Source organism: Grampus griseus (genome assembly GCF_964374135.1).
Source record: "Grampus griseus genome assembly, chromosome: 18".
Lineage (NCBI taxonomy): Eukaryota > Metazoa > Chordata > Mammalia > Artiodactyla > Delphinidae > Grampus > Grampus griseus.
Window position 1 is genome coordinate 12,183,361 of NC_139012.1, and position 18,909 is coordinate 12,202,269.

At 51.3% G+C, this 18,909-nt stretch overlaps 1 protein-coding gene across 1 annotated transcript in view; it reads right to left on the minus strand.

The window, feature by feature from the left end:
• Positions 1 to 18,909, minus strand: part of FARP1 (FERM, ARH/RhoGEF and pleckstrin domain protein 1) — a 290,345-nt gene that overhangs the window by 5,357 nt on the left and 266,079 nt on the right. The window contains exons 17-24 of the mRNA XM_082675754.1: positions 18,360 to 18,441; positions 12,574 to 12,811; positions 9,712 to 9,842; positions 4,821 to 4,889; positions 4,478 to 4,567; positions 3,748 to 3,830; positions 3,547 to 3,659; positions 2,981 to 3,144 (exon numbers count right to left, since the gene is read on the minus strand). Of these exons, the coding sequence (XP_082531880.1) occupies positions 2,981 to 3,144; positions 3,547 to 3,659; positions 3,748 to 3,830; positions 4,478 to 4,567; positions 4,821 to 4,889; positions 9,712 to 9,842; positions 12,574 to 12,811; positions 18,360 to 18,441 (970 nt within the window). The remainder of the gene's footprint in view (positions 1 to 2,980; positions 3,145 to 3,546; positions 3,660 to 3,747; positions 3,831 to 4,477; positions 4,568 to 4,820; positions 4,890 to 9,711; positions 9,843 to 12,573; positions 12,812 to 18,359; positions 18,442 to 18,909) is intronic.

An 18,909-nucleotide genomic window follows, 5' to 3' on the forward strand; every position in this document is an offset into this window, starting at 1 on the left:
TTGCCCCCGTGCCCTCCAAAGTTGCCAACCCCACCAAAACCCTCGCTCCCTTGGCTTCGCTCCCATATACACGTCAAGTCTCCTACTCAGGTCACGTGGCCCCTAAGCTGCTCTCAAGAGCCTGAGCCTTTTATCTACGCAAATGACCTTTGGGTCTGTCTCCAACCCGGACCAGTCTGTGCTGCCTTTACGGGAGAGGTCAACATTCCCAATCTGGCACCGGCTGAGGCCCATTCCCTGCCTTTCCCAGACTGGAGGAAGGCCTCTTTGCTCCCAGCTGCTCCATCCCTGTTGTGGATTGATTCGTGTCCCCCCAGAAGATATTCATGCCCAAAGGCCCAGTACCTGTGAAGATGACTGTAATAGGGTCGTTGCAGATACAGTCAAGATAAGGTCCTACTGGAGTACCGTGGGTCCTAACCCCAATGCCTGGTGTCCTCATAGGAAGAGGACTTTTTAACAGATACACAGGGAGAACACCCCCCCCCCCCCACCAAGTGAGACAGAGGCAGAGACTGGAGTGATGTGTCCACAAGCCAAGAGAACACCGAGGGTGGCTGGCAACCACCAAAAGCCAGGAGAGAGACCTGGACCAGGACCTCCAGAAGGAGCCGACCCCGCTGACATCTTGATCGTGGACTTACGGCCTCCAGCACTGTGAGAGGACACATTTCTGTTGTTAAGCGGCTTCAGATGTGTTGCGGCAGCCACAGGAAATGAGGGTCCCCACCCCTAGTTACGTTCCCCCCATCCCCCTGGTCCTCACCTGTGTGCAGACGGCTGAGTGACACCCTCCTCTCTCCCCAGCCCCCACCGCCTCCCAACTCCAGTTCTACAACACAACTTTGATGGTTTCCCCTCTGAATACCTCCGCTGGCCCTATGGCCTACGCGAGGCTTCACACTGGCCGTCCTAGCGTCGGCACCCCGACGTCGACGGTGCCCCCAGACTTTCTACGGAGGCCAGCTCAATTTCACGCTGCCCCCAAACATCCCCCTCACTCACTTCTACCTGCACGAGCCCAGAAGAGAGAATCTGGTGCTGGGGACGGTAAGGAAGCAGCACGTCAAGAAGGAAGGAGCCAATCCCTTGTCCCCCTTCCCCCAACTCTGGTCATCCAGGGGCATGTGGCACCCACAGGAGCCCACCGCGGACACCAGACTGAAGCCACACGCCTTGGGGACGGGGGATCGGGCAAGGAAGGGACATTTACAGAGTGACAGACGCGCCAGTTCCACGAGCATCCAAGCTGCCACCTTAAAACCACACTGGCTCAGGGCTCGCTCGCGTGGGCTACAACGTTCAGCAAACCCTTCCTCAAAGGGCCAAATACCATTTTAGGCTTTTTGGGCCAAGGGGCAAAATCAAAGACAGTTGTAGTAACCACTCAAAAACGGAAAACCCTGTTCTTCGTTGACGGGCTGTAACCAAGCAGGGGGTGGGCAGGGTTTGGTCTGAGGCTGCAGCGTGCTGACCACTTGGTGTGCTGACCACTCGGCTGACTGACACACGCGCGTGTGCGCACACACAGCACCAGTGCAGGCTGTCACCCTGAAAAGCTGGGCTCGAGGAGCTGTGTCTGGGCCGCATTCTTGAATGGCCTGCCTGCCTCCAGGGGTTAAGGAGGAAGGTTCATGCCTACCAAGTTCCCACACCTCCACAGCCCTGACTACACATCGCAAAGGTGAGTATAAAGCGAAGCAAAGAGGACTTCTCCCGCACGGCCCCGCCCTTCCCCTGGCCTCGCCTGGACAGAAGAGATGTCATCAGGTATTTTTTGCCTCCAGATGGCCACTGCCCCCTCCTTGCTGGAAAGATCCCTGTCCCCTGGAAGAAGTCTCCGGTTGGCAAGCTTCGCCAACAGGTGCAGTGGAAATGTGATGGGAAGGATGAACACAGTGAGCCCCTCGGGAAGAGAAAGCCCCCTCCCCCGCCGTGGGGCGGATGCAGGAGACGGAAGGCCACGCCCAGTCGGCCACGCGCTGGGACAGCCCCGAGGATGAGGATGTCTTGACGAGGAAGCATGGGTTTTAGAACATTAGCTGTAGCAGGGAAACTCGACAAACACAGTTCCGTGGAACTGTGAAGGTCAGTTCCAGAAAACAATCTCAGAGAACCCCTATGGACTACCCATCAAAATGTTCGGCTCATTTGAACCAACACACTGTTGGTTCCGAAAGCAAACGAACCGCTGTTCGTGGCTCACAAGCTCCTAGGTGACATTTTCGGGCCAGGCACACTTAGGAATTCAGCATTTGTCAGATTTTAGAAAGATAATCCAGTGCCTGTCTTCTGTGACACCCCAGGCAGTGGGGTGTGGGGTTGTAGCCCAGAATCAAACACAGCGATGCTGTAGTATAAAACAGGACGCGCTCGCAAAACCGATGAACAGCCTCCTGACCGGTCAGGTCAGGTTCTGCTGTCAATGGGGTGTGAAGAGAACTTCACGGTTTTAGAGCTTTCTGGGCTTCGCATTTTCTGAAAGGTTAGGGATTATGGACCTGGACTGGAGGACGCTTAGGGAATGAGGTTTGGAGAGTTCTAGAAGGTTCACGGTCGCAATACGGGGAGAGCCCCCATCCCCAAAGCCAGATCTTCGGGACGCTCCGAGAGCCGGCTTCTTGCAGGTTCTTCCATGAAATACACCTACCTGCTGTGGCCCTGGCTGGCAGCAGCTTTCCAACCACACCGCCTCCCCGCACCCGATTCCGGGGGCTACTCCCGGGCGCAGCAAGAACGGCGGCTGCGCTGCCCATCCGGACCTCTCGGCGCGGACAGACGCATAAAGGCACGCACGGTCCCCGCCCCGTGGCTAACTCCGCGAGAGGAGAGGGCACGGTCCAGAGAACAAAAGAAAACCATCACTGCACAGGCGTCCTGGGAACGGACAGACGCCAAGGCCGGTGCACCTGACGGCCCACAGAGCGCGCATGCTCAGAAGGCCGGTGCCCGTGGCCTGACCCCCCGCCGCCTGCCCTACCTCCACGGCCACGCTGAAGTCCACCATGGAGACGCTGGTGTTGCGGTGCCAGCACACGTGCACCATGGTGTTGCCGCGGTGCGGGGCCTGGCGCTCCAACGAGGTGCGCGAGGCGCTGAGGTCGTCCTCCGACTCCTGGTCGCCCGCTGCCTCCTCCGGGGACTCTGCAGGGGCAGCAAGAGGCGGTGCTTTCCTCTCTGCTCGCCAGGAGGGCCCCTGTCCCAACCCCGCCCAGGAGCCGAATGGGATGGGAAGGCTGGGGGTCCCGGGCACCCACCGAGCAGGAAGTCACACTGGCAGTGAGGGCTTGGCCAGGGGCGTCCCACCAGTCCCTCTGCCAGGGAGCCTCTAACAGTTTTCTCCCCGCCCCTCGCCCCCCAGAGGCTGACAAGCGGCAGTGCTGGCCCAGAAAAGATGCGATTTCTCCGCTCGCTCATCCTCTTTTAAGGGGTTTTGTTTGTGTTTTTTAACTTTTATAAAAAGTTCCTTGATTTTTAGCTTAAAACACAAACGTAGACTGTGGCTATGGGGCGCATCGGTAAGGCAATTTTCAGTGCAACACTTACTGCTGTCAGGAGGGCTGCTGGCCAGGAACTCGGGGGCGGGGCCGCTGCTTTTCTCGGCCAAGTCAATGGCCATCTGTATGTCCTCCACCCACTTTTCCATCTCGGACCGAGAACTGGAGGAGGACAGATGGACGTCAGGTATTTCCAGGCCACGGTGGGGAGAAGGGGTACCGAGGTCAAAGGTCAGGCTTCCCGCGTTACCTGGCAGCCACGACGATGGACTGGTGCTGGCCCCGCAGGGTGAGGCAGTGGGGCACGCCCCACTCGTCCTCACTTTCCTCCATCTGTGGGGCGAGTGTTCATAAGTTACTGCCGAGTAGGGGTTGGGATACTCAGTACATTTTCAAACGTTCACCGAACTGACTACAGCTCGGCGGAACCAAGTCCAAAAAAGTCCCCATCGGGAGGGTGAAAGCAAGATCAAAATGCATTATACTTTTTCATCAGAGCCATAAACCTCCCTCTACCCGCCCACTGAGGAGAGTGTGGGGATATGCCACACTGGCGCACACTGGCGCCCCGTCTGCCTCTGCCCACCAAGGATCACAGAATATAGACACCCGTCCACTGGACATCTCGGGAGAAAGGCTGCTTCCTGGTCTTCACTCCACGTGGACGGTGAGGATGGGCTCTCAGGGCCCCGGGGCCAGGCACCGGGCAGTGAAAGGCAAGTTCACACCACGTAGGCACGGCAGCTTGCCTCTGCGCTTGATTCCGGAAGGAACATAGCCGTGCATCCCAGGTGCAGGACAGGGAGTGAGGTCCCGGGGCCCCTCTAGGGGAGCCCTAACAAGGCCCAGGTTTTTCACAGCGCCTGTGACGCTCTCACTTCCTTATCAAGCCCCTCCCCCTGTCACTGGCTCCTGCACCCCGCGGGCAGCCCAGAGGCAGAGGTCCCGGTCCCCATCCCGTGCCCACGGCGCATACTCACGGTCATGCCATAGAGCGGGAGCTGCCCGTGAACTTTAAACTGATTCGAGGCCGTCAGCCCCCTGCTCGTGTAGAGCAAGACGTCGTTGAACTAGAAGAACAAGGACAAGCGCGGCTGAGACGAATGGGCTCCGTTTGAAACCAACAAGTACAGAAACTACGTTTTCAGAGTCCGACAGGACAATTTGTGGATCTCAACATCTCCAGTCTGAGCAGCTCTGGCTGCTCCTCCTGTCTCCCAGGTACCCCCTCTGGGGCGGCCGAGGCCCAGCGCCGTGACCCTTGCTGGTTCCACGGGCTCACAAGTCACCGATCACCTTGAACAAACAGCTCTCACCACTTACCAGGAAGAACATGCGCTGCTGGAGCCCCTTCCCGGAGAGCTTGCTGAGGCTGCCCAAACGGATGAATTCCTGCAGAGAAAACACACCCACGAGCTGGCTCGGAGCCTGCAAAGTCGCATCAGCGCAGACTCAACGCGATGTGAGATGCTTCCGCCCATCGTGGTCCCTTTCACGCTAAAAACCGTACCCGTCATAGCTCCTATTTACTGAACGCCGTGCTGTGCCGCCTCTAAGCTCCTTTCCTTCTGAGCAACCTGCAAGGCAGGGGCTAGCTTTGGCTCCTCCACCAGAGAAGCAGCTGGCGGTCGGAGCTCCGCTGGCCCGTGCGGTGCGCTGGTTCACACCCGGACCTGTAACTCTACACTGAACCCCCAGGCCCTCAGGGCTTCCGGCTGCGAGCGGGGGACAAGGCCCCTGGATGGATACAAAGTGGCAGCCGGGGACCGGGAAGACAGATACGCCACAGGAGAGAACTGTGCATAGAGGAATCTTCTCCACGACTTAAAATCTGGTTCTCAAAAACTAGTAACTGTTCTAGGATGAAAGAGCCAGAAAGGAACTCTCCCTCCCGACTATAAACTTCTGAGGGCACAGACGATTCAGGGCCACTTCAGAAACCCTCCACAAAACTATCATTTACAAAACTGTGGTAAAATACACATAAAACTTACCCTGCATGACCTTTAGTGCATCCATCAATACCATCTAGGTCCAGAACTTTCCATCACCCAAACCATTAAGCAGTCAGTCCCCATTTCTCACTCCCCGTTCCCGCCTCCCCAGCACCTGGCAACCACCAATCTGTTTTCTGTCTCTGTGGATTTGTCTATTTCATATAAGTCCAACATGTAATATGTAGCTTTTTGTGTCTGGCCTATTTCACTTAGCACAATGTTTTCAAGGTTCGTCCATGCTGTGGCACGTGTCAGAAATTCGTTCCTCTCTGGGGCTGAATATTCCACTGCATGGATGGGGCACACCTTGTTTACCCACTTAGGCTGTTGATGGGTATTTGAGTTGCTTCCCCTTCTGGCTACTCTGAACAGTGCTGCTGTGGACATGCATGTTCAAGTTTTTGTTTGAACACCTATTTTCAGTTCTTCTGGGTATAGAGCCAGGAGTGGAATTGCTGGGTCATGAGGAAATTCTATGGTTCAGTTATTAAGGAACTGCCAAACTGTGTGTCCACAGAGCTGCTTTTAAAACACAGCTGCAAGTTCGTTGACATTCTTCCCACAGAGGCTGGTCTCTGTCCCCTTCCCTTAGATGTGGGTAGACTGGTGACCAACTTGACAAATAGAGTATGGAAGTGATGCTGTGTGACCTGTGAGACCGGGTCATAAAACTACACACAGCCTCTGCTCTGTCCCTGGGAACACTTGCTCTGGGAACCCTAAACTGCACATTAAGCAGTGAGACCACCCTGAACCCACGCTGGGGAGGCCCCTCGTGGGCTCTCAGGTGCACGGTCCCAGCTGAGCCCAGGCTCCAGCCGTCTGCCAAGTGTAAGCCTTCGCCCCTCCAGGTCAGCCCATCTGGGACCTCTGTCAATGCCCTAGAGAAAGAAGAATCACCTGGCTGAGTCCTGCCCCATTCCCAACTCACAAAACCGTGACATATACTAAAAGGTTGTCTTCAGTCACTAAGTATTGGGGCTGTTTGTTACCTAGTTTTCCTGTGACCTCAGCAGCCAACGAGCCAAGAACAGGGACTCAACCAGTTCATTTGCATTCTATAGACTGCACAGCCTGACTCTTGCTTTGGTCCTTTATGAAATGTCAATCAAAGACAACATCTGCTGGTGATTTAACTGACATATTTTGGAGATCAACGAAGTGACACATAACAAATACTTGCTGGTCCATGGGATGGATGCTATCAGACAGCAGCGGTACCGTATGAAGAAACGGTGTTTGGGGAATGCTCTCATCACTGAAGGGGATCAGAGAATGAGGAGTGGTGACCCCACTGTGCTGTCTACTCCTGTTCCCGGCTCGCATGTCCGATGTTGTTATATGTGCGTTTTCTTAACGAATCTTAGGGATGTGGGAAGGGGAAGATGGAGCTTCTGCAGAAAGGCTATGGACTCAGATCACCGTCTCAGGGCTGGAGATGGAAAATGCCTCTTGCCCAGAACTGTTTTTTAATTTTTAAAGAAAACCATGAAATAGGAGAAAAAGAAAAGGCTCCTAATATCCTTAAGCTCAAGCTGCTTCCTACTGGAATGAAATTCACAATATCCAGTCCTCTGCGTTTTATCCAAATGAACCTCCACTATCCTCCTGGAAGAACTCTCAGGCACAGAACTCTTAGGGGCAGAAAACACACCCTGGGGGCCTGGCTCAGGCCAGAGTGTGCTGGGGCCTTTGGCCTCTGGGGTGGGGGCGGGGGTTGCGGGGTGGGAATCCTGCCTTCCAGGACATGACCTCATCTCAGCCTGACCCTAGCGGGAGGGCAGCAGGATTATGCCCGAAAGCTGGGTGAGGAATTAGACCGCAGGGAGCTGGAACATTAGCCGCTCCCCTTTAAATCTCAATTTTTCAAATTCCACCAGTAGATAAATCTGTCAGAGCCTTCTTTCCACTCAATAGGTTATTCGATAATTTAAAATTAAAAAAAAAACAAAACCAAACAAAAAACCAGGGTACTTCCCTGGTGGTCCAGTGGTTAACACTTTTCCTTCCAATGCAGGGGGTGTGGGTTCGATCCCTGGTCGGGGAGCTAAGATCCCACATGCCTCATGGCCAAAAAACCCAAAAACATAAAACAGAAGTAATATTGTAACAAATTCAATAAAGACTTAAAAAAAAAGAAAGAGAATCAATTAGCCTCCGTGTGTGGAACAGCCCATCTTAGAACTCGCCCCTCTGAGGCTCTTAGATCCCTCCTTTCCATTTCAGTCAGGGCTGACTTTGAAACAGTGAGTGGCCGAGAAGCAGGCAGATGAACATAAGAATATGCAGCTAAGGTGGGTCTGCAGTGTGGAACCAGCGCCCCTCAGCGTCCTCAATAATAAAGACCTTCTTTTATTTAGCACGTGGTGTGAGCCTGACATGTGCTGTGTGCTTATATTAGCTGCATATGTGAGCCTGTAGATTCATCCCCAGTTTTCAGATAAGGAAACTGAGGAGTAAAATGAGTAAGGAACTTGCCCAGATCACCTGGTCAGTTGGTGGGTGAGAGCGCCCGTATCTGACGAAAAGCTTCTGGTGCCTTCTACAGTGCTGTGCTGGGTACTCAATGACATTATAATAAGCATAAACTTAGTCTCTTCAGGTAAGTGTAGGTAGGGGAAGAGGAAGATAATTCGTATTTATTGTGTTGGTTTTGCACATTAAATCTCATTTGATCCGTATCACCTACGACAGAGAAGGTATGACCCCCGTGTTACAGAAGGGAAGGAACGTTCCAGTAAGTGAGCCATCCCAATTCTGGTGGAGCCAGAAATTGAACCCGGGCCACCTACTCCAATCCACTGCTCTTTTCATAGCACCGTGGAAACTATTCCTCAAAATGAGTTCCTTACAAATGCTGTTTGCCATGTAGCTTGATATGCTAAATATTTCATAACATCCAAAGTTAAGAGAAAATTACATTGATTCCACAAGGCTTTAAAGGCTTCTGCATGGATGGGTAAACGTGATTGTCGTGTACTGAGTCCCGGCAGAATTTTCTCACCAGCAGAGCTGAAGTAAATCCCAGCTTTAATTTCCACCCAGCATTTACCACATAATTCTTCTGACAACATTTTATAACTGGTATCTGGTCAGCTTTGTAATTAGGATTCCCAACAGAAAGACCCAAATACCCAAAAGATGAGGGATGTTCCCTTTTCTTCTCTGAGTTACACAGATTTAAAGTTTCCAGGGAGGCTACCTGTCAGATAAAACTAGAAGCCCCTGACCCACGGGATACGTGTCTGCACATTAAGGCAGATCAAAGAGGCTAAAATTCCCTCCTGAACCTGGATGAGGTTCAAGATAGGGGACTAGTGGAAAAAATTCCCACAGAGAGATGTGGCGAGGCACAGCGACTACCCAGTATTAATTCCTGGTCAATGACTGCTTCCTAGGAAGAGAACTGGAAAAAGGCAGGCTACCCTGTATTTTTCAAATGCCCACTGGCGTGGAGAGAGTGTGTTTGGACAGCGAGGCCCTATTTTATTGTGAATGACCTACATGTCATGCACATGGGCAAGTCAAGGTTAATAGCATAAGGGAACTTGCATCCCTCCCAGAATCATGTTCTGGCTAAAATGTTATTTTAATTCCAAATTCAAATTACATTATGCAAACTGCATCTTTTTTGGGGGCGGGCACAACACATGGCATGTGGGATCTCAGTTCCCCAACCAGGGATCGAACCTGTGTCCCCTGCAGTGAAAGCACTGCAGTGAAAGCCTTAACCACTGGACCACCAGGGAAGTCCCTGTAAATTGCATCTTTAAAAAAATACTTTTCTTACATGGGAATTTATTGCCTGCTTTCATGCACTAGCGTTTTCTCTGCTTTCTATCGCCATTTTACCCAATTCTTAAAAATTTTCTTTTTATCTTCTGTTTTCATTTACCTAAATTTAAAAAAATAAAATGAGCAATCTCAAATCTGCTCAGAATATGGTGGGGGAAAAATGAACGGATCAACCAGTAAGGAGAGAAAGCAGCATATGAGGTGGAAGGATTGACTGATCTCCTTCTAACACAGAATTTTTGAATTGACACTGTAATGTTCAAGGCATTTTCCCAATTGTCCCCCAGGGGGGAAGGAAGCCACTTCAGAAGGAGGATATTTTAACTTGGGAGTGTCCATATTCAAAAGGTTCAAATGTAAGTCATTTAAATGTTGTCTTTCTGGCTTTACCTCCAAAGCATACGGAGAGCACAGCTGCTTACCCTTCCTGGAATCACAAGATTGTCAACGCCAATCAAATCTTTCTTGAGTTCATGCAGCTTCTGGAAATTCTCCATCTTGATCATCGTACCGTGAAGCTGGGCCACCATTTCCGTGATCTCTGCCAAAGCAGCTAAGGAAGGAAACGGACACAAAAGCTGCAGCATTCATGGCAGACGTGGGTCATTTTTCCCCCAATATCTTTAAGATCAGTTCTCCAGGGTAATATCCTCCTGTAGCTGAACTATAACAAAGCCATGCTTCTAGGGAAAACACTGCTAATTCTCAATAATAAAAATTGAGGGATTTACTTTATGTATCGATTGGCTTTGCTTTAGTTTCCCCAAAGCCATCTTGAAAATATCAATGCCCCCTTCAAGCTTGGGGGTGTACAGCTGTCCTTCAGTTAGAATCACTTGTTGGCATAAAGGGGCAGCAGCAAGGGAATAAGAGTGCCTGGAATTCTGTCCCGGGGCAGAGATTTCCCTCCCTTCCCTGTTACCAGGAAAGAACAGAGCAGAGAGAGCACAGAAAAGCCACAGAAAAATCTAGGGCAAAGGAGGGATCTTTCTGGCAAAGGGTCTAACTGGTAGTGCAGCACTTTTGGGTAATGAACATTCCAACACACCCCGGTTCTTCCTTCTGCAGACATTTATAGTGTTTATAAAATGGTTGTAAAGAACAGCTGCAAACTAAATTTTCCAATGTGGGCACGTCTCCCCTATACCGACGGGCATCCAATATGGAAAAGGAGCTGGTGCCCTGTTAGCACGGGTTTGGGTGGCAGGCACATCCATGGTAGCTGAGCATTTTGGTCTGTTTGTCAAGGGAAAGCAACAAACATTTGTCCACTGAACTTCGATCTTCAGGACAGTAAACACCGCCTCCCCCCCACCCCCAGCACCTCAACTGCGGCAGGAAGCATTCCTTGTTTTTGGCCGTCTCCCTGGGGATGCAAACGAAATGCTTCCTGGCTTCTTATCACAGAATGCTTCTTGTCTCAGCCATAGTGACAAACCCAGAGCTTGCTCCGTCTTTAGACATGACCAGCCGATTTAGTCCAACAAACAATTCCCGGGCACTGAATGTTTAGTGCGGTGGGCGCGCAGAAGCTCTAAGAGGAAAACGGACGGCAGCCTGGCCCCAGACGCATTCCAGAACAGCTCTTGGTTCTCTGCATCCCTCACGTTCAGGAAATCTACGTTCAGATATTCCTCGATTTGCCCAGTCTTTCTACAATGATGCCACCTTACGTTTTCAGCTTAGGGAACAGACATTTTTGCCATTTAATTGTGAAGAACAGACTTTTCTCAATAGAGACTGTTTAGCATAATAGTAAAATGCAAAACTAGGCAAGGTGGCCTGAGAATAGCACGTGCAAAACTAGAGACATCCCTCTCCCTCGCCCTCACGTCCCTCTCCCTCGCCCTCACGGGTAAGAGATCTACGCAGGTCTGAGTCCTGGGAGCTGGGAAGGGCCCTAGGTCATCTCACCCAGGCACAGCCAAGCGGGACTGCCAATACGGCAGGACAAGGCAGATGGGGGGTGGGGAGGGTCACCCAGCCTTGAGGGTGAGGCACAGATTAAGCCTTAAAAGAGGACTGTGCCAGGGAAAGGACTAGGAGGTGGTGGCAAGGAGTCCCAGCAGAAGGAACAGAATATACTAAGGCCCAAGGCAGGGGGCAGCATGGTCTGTTTCAAAGACTGCTGCCAACTAAAGCAAGCCAAAACTGCGCCTTGAGCCATTTCTGTTGCCCTTCCGTGAGCTGCCCATGTCTTAACTACTCTGACACATCTTTTCTTTGGTTGTCTTTCTAAAAACTAAGATTAAGTTTATAATACTTTAGGCAAGAGACACTGGTCTTGACATACTACTGGGTGTGCGAATTCCTGTTATCTGTCAAGAGCCACCTGCGGAGGGTGCATTCTGTGCATGGACTGGCTGCAGAGTGCAGGGGGCCCAGCAACAGGCCTCAGGGCCTGGCCCCCAAGGGGCTGCAGGTACAAGCCAGGGAGCGTGGACAGTAACAGACCACATGCAACGCGAGGCAGAGGACACAGGTTCAGAAAGACGAGGCGTGGCCCAGTGGGAAAAGCATGGTCTGGAATGCCAGCTCTGCTCTCTTGCCAGCTGAGTGACACTCACAAGTCCTTCACCCCCTCTGAGCCTCAGTATTCTTATCTATAAAATGGGATAACAACAGTTCTCTCATGGGGTTGTTAAAGGATTAAAGGTGTTAGCGTAAGAAAGATACCTGGCAGAGTACCTGGCCCAGGTGCTGAGCGAGGAACAGTGAGTAATATCATCATGAGCCAGTAGGGAGGGTAGGATGGTCGAGAACATGGGTTCTGGGTTTAGGCTACATGTCCTTTACTTTCCAGCTGTGTGACTCTGGGCAGGTTCCTTAACTTCTCTGGTCTCAGTAGCCCCCATATGTAAAATGAGCTCACCACTGTCTCATAGGCTTCTCGTTAAGACTGAGAGTTAACACAGGTGAAATGCTTATTGGGGGACCTTAAAAACGCCCCACAGCAATGAGGAACAGTGTTTATTACCAGCCGTTTTCTGTGGCCCATCCAAGGGGAGGTGATGAGTTTCCACCATGGAGGTAGAGGAAAGCTTCCTGTAAGGGGCTGACTCTAAGTGGAGCTTCTCCAGGGTTCTGTGCACTAAACCAGGCAGGATGGAAGGAGAAAATGCATGCAAGAGGGGATGGAAAAGAGAAGCCATGGTGATCACTACCGCCTTCTTTACGTGAAAGACCAAAAGGGGACAGAAAATATTTGACCAGGTCCTAAAAAGCGCATCTGCCCCTGTTGGGACACAGTATCCCCGAGACACCCCGCCCCCCCAAGCACTCACCTCGGCAGTCCCTGAAGTCGGTGTGGCTGGGCGGGTGGTGCTTGCACAGCCGCTCCAGGACCTGCTTGTAGTGCATAAGCCGGTGCAGCGGGCGCAGGAGGAAGGTGTTGAGCGACAGGTAGCACACCTTCTGCAGCTCGAAGTCTCGGCACAAGCTCTCCAGCCGCCGGGAGCCCCGGATGCCGGTCTCCAGCGCCTCCAGAGCCTCGCTGTGCTTCCACAGATGCGCCGCCAGTTGCTGGTGGGCGAGACACGGGAGCGGGTGGGGCAGGGAGCCGGGGAGACAAAAGGGGGGAGGGGGAGGGGGAGGGGCGGAGTCCTGCTCAGCCACAGGTCCACCCATTTTAACACTCAAAAGAGATCACCTTCGCTTTCATTACTTCATTCCATTTACTTAATTTCATGTTTTTAATATTTCACTATTTAACTTCTCAGGATGGAATAAAACGCTCTATTAAAGCATTGCGCAGTTTAAAAAACGCAGGGATTATAAAATATTTGAGATGTATATATAACATTAGAGGTATACATGTCCTTTTAAAAGAAGACCGGCAAAACGGAGGGGAAATAGAACAATGGGAGCTCCTCCAGGGGGCTTGGGGTTTTCTCCTAAACATCAAAAAACGACAAATGGGCCAGGGCCACTGAATAAACGTCATATAGTTAAAACTACATATTTCTGTTTAACTCCCCCCCAATTTGCTCATGTAATAATTGAGCATATCCTGCTCTGCTGGATTCCGGGGAGCGGATGGGAATGAGACTCAGTCCTTCTCTACTGGGGTCTGACCGAGATCCTTTGCCTGAGCAAACTTTTGTCAGCCTCCTGAAGCTTCTCCCAGGCCAGCCTGTGCCCTTCCTTGTACAATCCCGTTTTGGTGAGAACCCGGCTAAGTCAGTTCAGCCAGGACCCTCCACCCTGGATACCTGGTCACCCTTGACATTGGGGTCTGCATCCCCCGCCGTCCCCAGGTGATGTCTGAGCACCCCACTTGTCTTCGGCAAAGAATCCTGTTAAGTCGGTCCAGCCAGAGTCCCCGCCTCACGACTGTGATGTTTCGTCACAGAAATTTCCCATCCTCTGAGTCCCGCCCTGCTCCTTGGCTGTAGATCCCCACTTGCCCCCGGTGCACTTGGAGCTGAGGCCAATCCCTCTCTCCCACTGTAAAATCCCACTGCAGTGTCCCCATACCTACGGCAACGGCCCTGAATAAAGTCTGCTCTACCGTCGTTAACAAGTGCTGTTGAATATCGCTCTCCTTGAACAGGTGGTGGTGGAGACAGACGCGGGGCAAGAAGCTTGACAGAGCGTTCAGGAGGAATTAACTCCCCACGCAGCTGTCGTCCTCACGTCTTACCCCATCAGTATTTCCCAGAGGTGGGCTCACTACCCGTGTGCTGCTAACTCCCATATGTGGATTCCCCATCCCGGCACCTCCATTCCCACGCTCCGCAAAGAGCGGGAACCGCAGTGAGTCCAGACACCAACCCGATACCCCCTGCGGCAACTGAGGCTGCCCCGTGATCCTCTAACCCCAGGATGGGTGCCGTCACCAACCGCCTACTCAGGACAGAAAACCTGGATAAGATTCCAGATCCCCTCATTTTCTGAAGCCTTCACCAAGTCCCGCCAACTCTACCTCCTAAAAACAGCAAGCCTGTTCCTGGCTTCACCCCATGGTCACTGCCCTTGTGTTGGCCACTGCAATGGTGTCTCCATCGGGGTCTCTGTCTCCACTCCTGACACCTGACTTTCGAGTGCCACCAAAAGGAACTTACACCAATGCAAATGGGCACATCGTCTCTTGCTTGGAATGCGACAAGAACGTCCACCCTCTCAGGACAAACTCCAGAGTTGTCGTTAGGGCACACGGGGCCCTTAGCATGTAACCCCTTCTGCCTCTCCATCATGGCCTCTTGCTACTCGCTCTGGACACCCATTGAACAACCTGCCCTTGAATGTGCCAGGCCCTGGCACCCAGAACCTTGGCACAGGGCACTCTGCTCCTAAGACACGCCCCCCTCAGCCCCCCCCACCTCCGTCCTTCAGGGTCAGCTCTGGGGCCTTCCCTGCTCTCTCTTTCCTCCTGGGCTTATTGTCCATCTTAGCCTTTATCACGTGGTCTCCCTGCTGACTTTATTTTGTGACTTTAAAAAAACATATATAGATTCATAGGAAGTTGCAAAGACAAGTACGGGGGGCGGGGTCCTACGTACCCTTCAGCCGGCTTCCCCTAACGCTCACATCTTGCCTAACTACAGCACAATATCCCAACCAGGACGTTGACACTGGGACAAACCAGAGTTTATTTGAATTCTGCCAGTTATACCCGCCCTCACGTGTGTGTGTGCATGTGCACATGTAAGTATGTGGCATGGGTGTGCGTGTGTGTAGCTCTATGCAGTGTTTTCACACGTGAACTCCCTTATTTGAGAGAGGGCGTCTGTCCTGTCACTACATCCTTGGGGCCTGATATACACCATAGGTGCTCCACAGATGTCTGCTGCCTGCATGCATTAATGAGCAAACGAACCAATGCATGCACCCCGCTCAGAAAGGGGTCTTGCAAGGCCCCGAGTGCCTGGAGAGGTGGAGTCAAGGTCATTGGAGCACAGACTAGAATGTGAAGGACGGGAGGTGGAAGGTGAACGATCGTCTAGGGAAGGCTTCCTCGGTCAGGTTTAGAGCTTGGACTGTATTCTCTAAACCACAGAGAGACCAGGTGGGTTTGAAGCCTAGTCGGTCTACGATATCAATGGTGGTTGGGGAGGACGGGTGGACGAGAGGCAGCTGGTGAGTCAGCTGGGAAAGAGAACTGAGAGGCGATGGGAGGGAAGCGGGAGGGTGAAGGAGGAGAGGGGGCAGGCGGTAGAAGCTCAGGAAGACAGGGCCCGGGAGGGAGGGTCACAGCCTGACCGGCAGGGGAGGGGTCCAGGTAAAAGGCGAGGGCTCCTTGGCCTGCGTGGACTGTGAAATGCCTTTGGGCATCTGGGCAGATGTTTCCAGTTGAAAGTTCACAGCCCGGGCTAGAGATCATCATCTGGATAGCCTCTGACTTTTAGGCAGGGATTGGAGCCCCTGGCCGGCTCCCTCGGTCCCGTGCGGAGAGTCTGGGGACAGCTGCAGGGTCGATGTCAGCATCCCTGCTGAGCCCCTGAACATGTGCAGGTAAACGCACAGGTGGGGGGATGAGCGGGAAAGACACTGCAAGACACCCGAAGCATTCTGGACAAAAGTGCCAACCTGGGCTTCTACATGTCCAGAACCTTCTGCTGTTCCCCTCCACCCTTCATAAAAATTCTTTAAAACCGACAATAACAACCACAATAAAAAAACGACCCAATTTCTCCAAAAGGCTGCCAGCGGCTCTCCGAGCCTCTCCATCTATTTCTATTCTGCCTGCAGAGTTCATGCTATAAATGCTGGTGGCACTGGCACAATAATTAAAACGCTAGCACAGCCGAGGGTTAGCCGACTACGTGCAAAAATGCCAGCTCACTAGACTGACGGGGAAAGAATTGCTCTGGGCGGAAATCAGGTCTATTTTTAGGAGGGCTTAGGTGCTAGGTAACCAGAGAGGAGGACGGATGTCTACCGTAGGGCACGCTTCCGCCAGAGGGACACGAGGGGAGATGGCAAACAGGAGAACTCTGGGGCTGTCCCAAGGGGGCGGGGACCGAGCTGGCAGGTGTCTGCCACTGCCCCGAGGTCCATGGAGGAGCCCAAGCCTCAGCTAAGAGCCCCCATCCCAGGCAGGCAGAAGGCAGCACCATGAGAAAAGGTAAAAACCAAACTGGGCCAAGAAAAAAAGTGCAGAACGTGGGGAGAGCTTCCTATGAGGAGAGTCAGGAAGTACAACAGTAACAGAAACGTGTTATAGAAGAGAGAAAAAAGGCTATTTTTATCAAGCGAGAAAAGCCAGTCTGAAAAGGCTACACTGGGTGAGTCCAACTATATAACATTCTGGAAAAGACTATGGAGACGGTAAAAGATGAGTGGTCTGCAGGGGCTGGGGGAGGGAAGGGATGACGGGTGGAGCACGGAGGGTTTTTAGGGCAGTGACACTGTCCTGTGTGATGCTGTCACGGTGGGTTAGTGACGTTACGCCCTTAGCGAAACCCATGGAATGTAAGACATGAAGAGTGAACCCGAATGTCAACTATGGATCTAGTTAATAATAATATATCAATACTGGCTCATCGGTTGTAACAACTACCCCACACCAGGGCAAGATGTTAATACTAGGGGACAGAGACTGTGTGTGTGTGTGTGTGTGTGTGTGTGTGTGTGTGTGTGTGTGTGTGTGTGTGTGTGTGTGTGTGTGTGTGTGTGTGTGTGTGTGTGTGTGTGTGTGTGTGTGTGTGTGTGTGTGTGTGTGTGTGTGTGTGTCGAGAATATGGAACCTCCGTGTGAGTTTTCTGCTCAATTTTTCTGTAAACCTAAAATTGCTCTAAAAAATAAAATAATAATAAACACCACGGAAAGTGAAAAGATGTCTGTTACTGTTCCATCTGAGTTTTGTATATCCACCTGACTTAGGGCATTAAAAATACTAGTGTCATGGAACACCTCAGATGACTCTTGGCTTTTTTTCATATAGGATTCTGCAGTCCTGCTGGCTTCCGTGGCCTCTCTCTGATACAGCCCAAAGCGGGGAGTGTTGCTTTTTGAACACCAGGAAAACGCGAGCAATAGGCTCCAGGTCTGTTAAATAATATCTTGAACTTGTTAAGAGCAAGAGGAAACCCCTCGTAGTTTCAGATCCTCTCTTTTCTGCATCCCCTTGCCCCGTTCCTCTGCCTCCACTGTCCTATCTCAGGAGACACGATTCTAAGAGGAACAAGTCGAACACGAACAACTTAGATTCTTAGGAGTTAATTCAAACCTTAACAATAACTTTTATTCTATGAGTGCCTTAGACGTTATAGGTGCTCAGCTAGTATGCATGGCCTGTGGGTGGACACACAGACGGATGGCTGGATGGGCTGCGCGGTGGCAGTACAAGCAACCCGCCCTCTTTGGGGGGTTACAAGCTTGCTCTTAGTCATTAGTTAAGGTTATTAGGAAGGCTCTGTGGGTGGTTGAGATATAGAAAGATTGCTTTAAAATGCAAATATAGATGTATTTGTATTCAAAAGATAAATTATGTGAATTAAAACATTCCATATTAAAGGAATGATTCATGGATTAAAATGAAAAGGCAAAAATGAAAATTTCACATGTAAGAGGTGGGGCAGATTTCAAACACGAGGCAGAATATTGGTTCACTGTGTACTGACTTCTCTGGGGAGACTTTCGCTCTTTTGGATCATTGTAGATACTGCTGGATGGTTAAAAATATATTCACCTTATAAACCAACTGAAAGCCACAGAATTGACTGGAATTCCGACACAGCTCCGAATCCAATATCTTTGTCACACCGCAAGAAGTCAAAACAACTGACTAAAAGTGAAATGCTCAGTCAACCAATGTTTTGTCTACATAATTTTTAAAAACAAGTTTCGAATGACTTAGTCACAGAAAATACCTGGTGTTTTGGTTACGACACAGAGCTCTGGAAGAGGAAAAGAACTGAAAGTGCTTCCCCCAAAGTGGCTGGATCTTTCTTTATGCTTCCAAATAAAACTACCTAGAGGAGACGGAAGAGTTTCCCCCGGGGCTGTGCTCCATGCAGACTCGAATCAGGCCACGTGCTCACGGGCCAGGATCACAAACAAGGCCTCTGGCAGCCTCAGCGTTACTCTCCCTGGGGAACTCTCTCTCCCAAATCCCCGAGCAGCTCACCTTCATGCCCTGGATGTTCTTCAGCAACACATCTCCAATTCTTTGGTAATCTCCTCTGATGTGAGCATTCGAGCGGCCTTCCCTGCGAGCAAAGCATTGGAAACCACAGTGTTAGCAGTGAAAACGTGACCGGAAAGTGTGCCAGCCCCAGATGACAAAGTATCAACATTTATGTCTTCCTTTCCAATCACCTATTTGTACCTCTCCCTTCTGTGTGTGTCACAGAACGTTAGTGCCAGAAGGAGACTCTGAAATTACCCCAGTCATTCTGCAGACAAAGAATTCCACCTGTGCTTTGAAAGAGATACGGAAGAGCCATTTTCTGTTCATTTTAATTTGGTCTCATTTTACATTCCTTTTCCCATCCCCACTTGGGTGATTTTCTCAGCATTAGAAGAGCGTGGAGATGACTTGCAGTAACAAGCTCATGACACTGATTCTTCCTCACAGATTGTGACTAACAGACACTTGTAAGAAGCAAGACTTAGCCTCAACATCAAGGTTTCGGCTCTCAAGAGCCCTTAGTCTGATACAGACAAAGGGCTGTGTG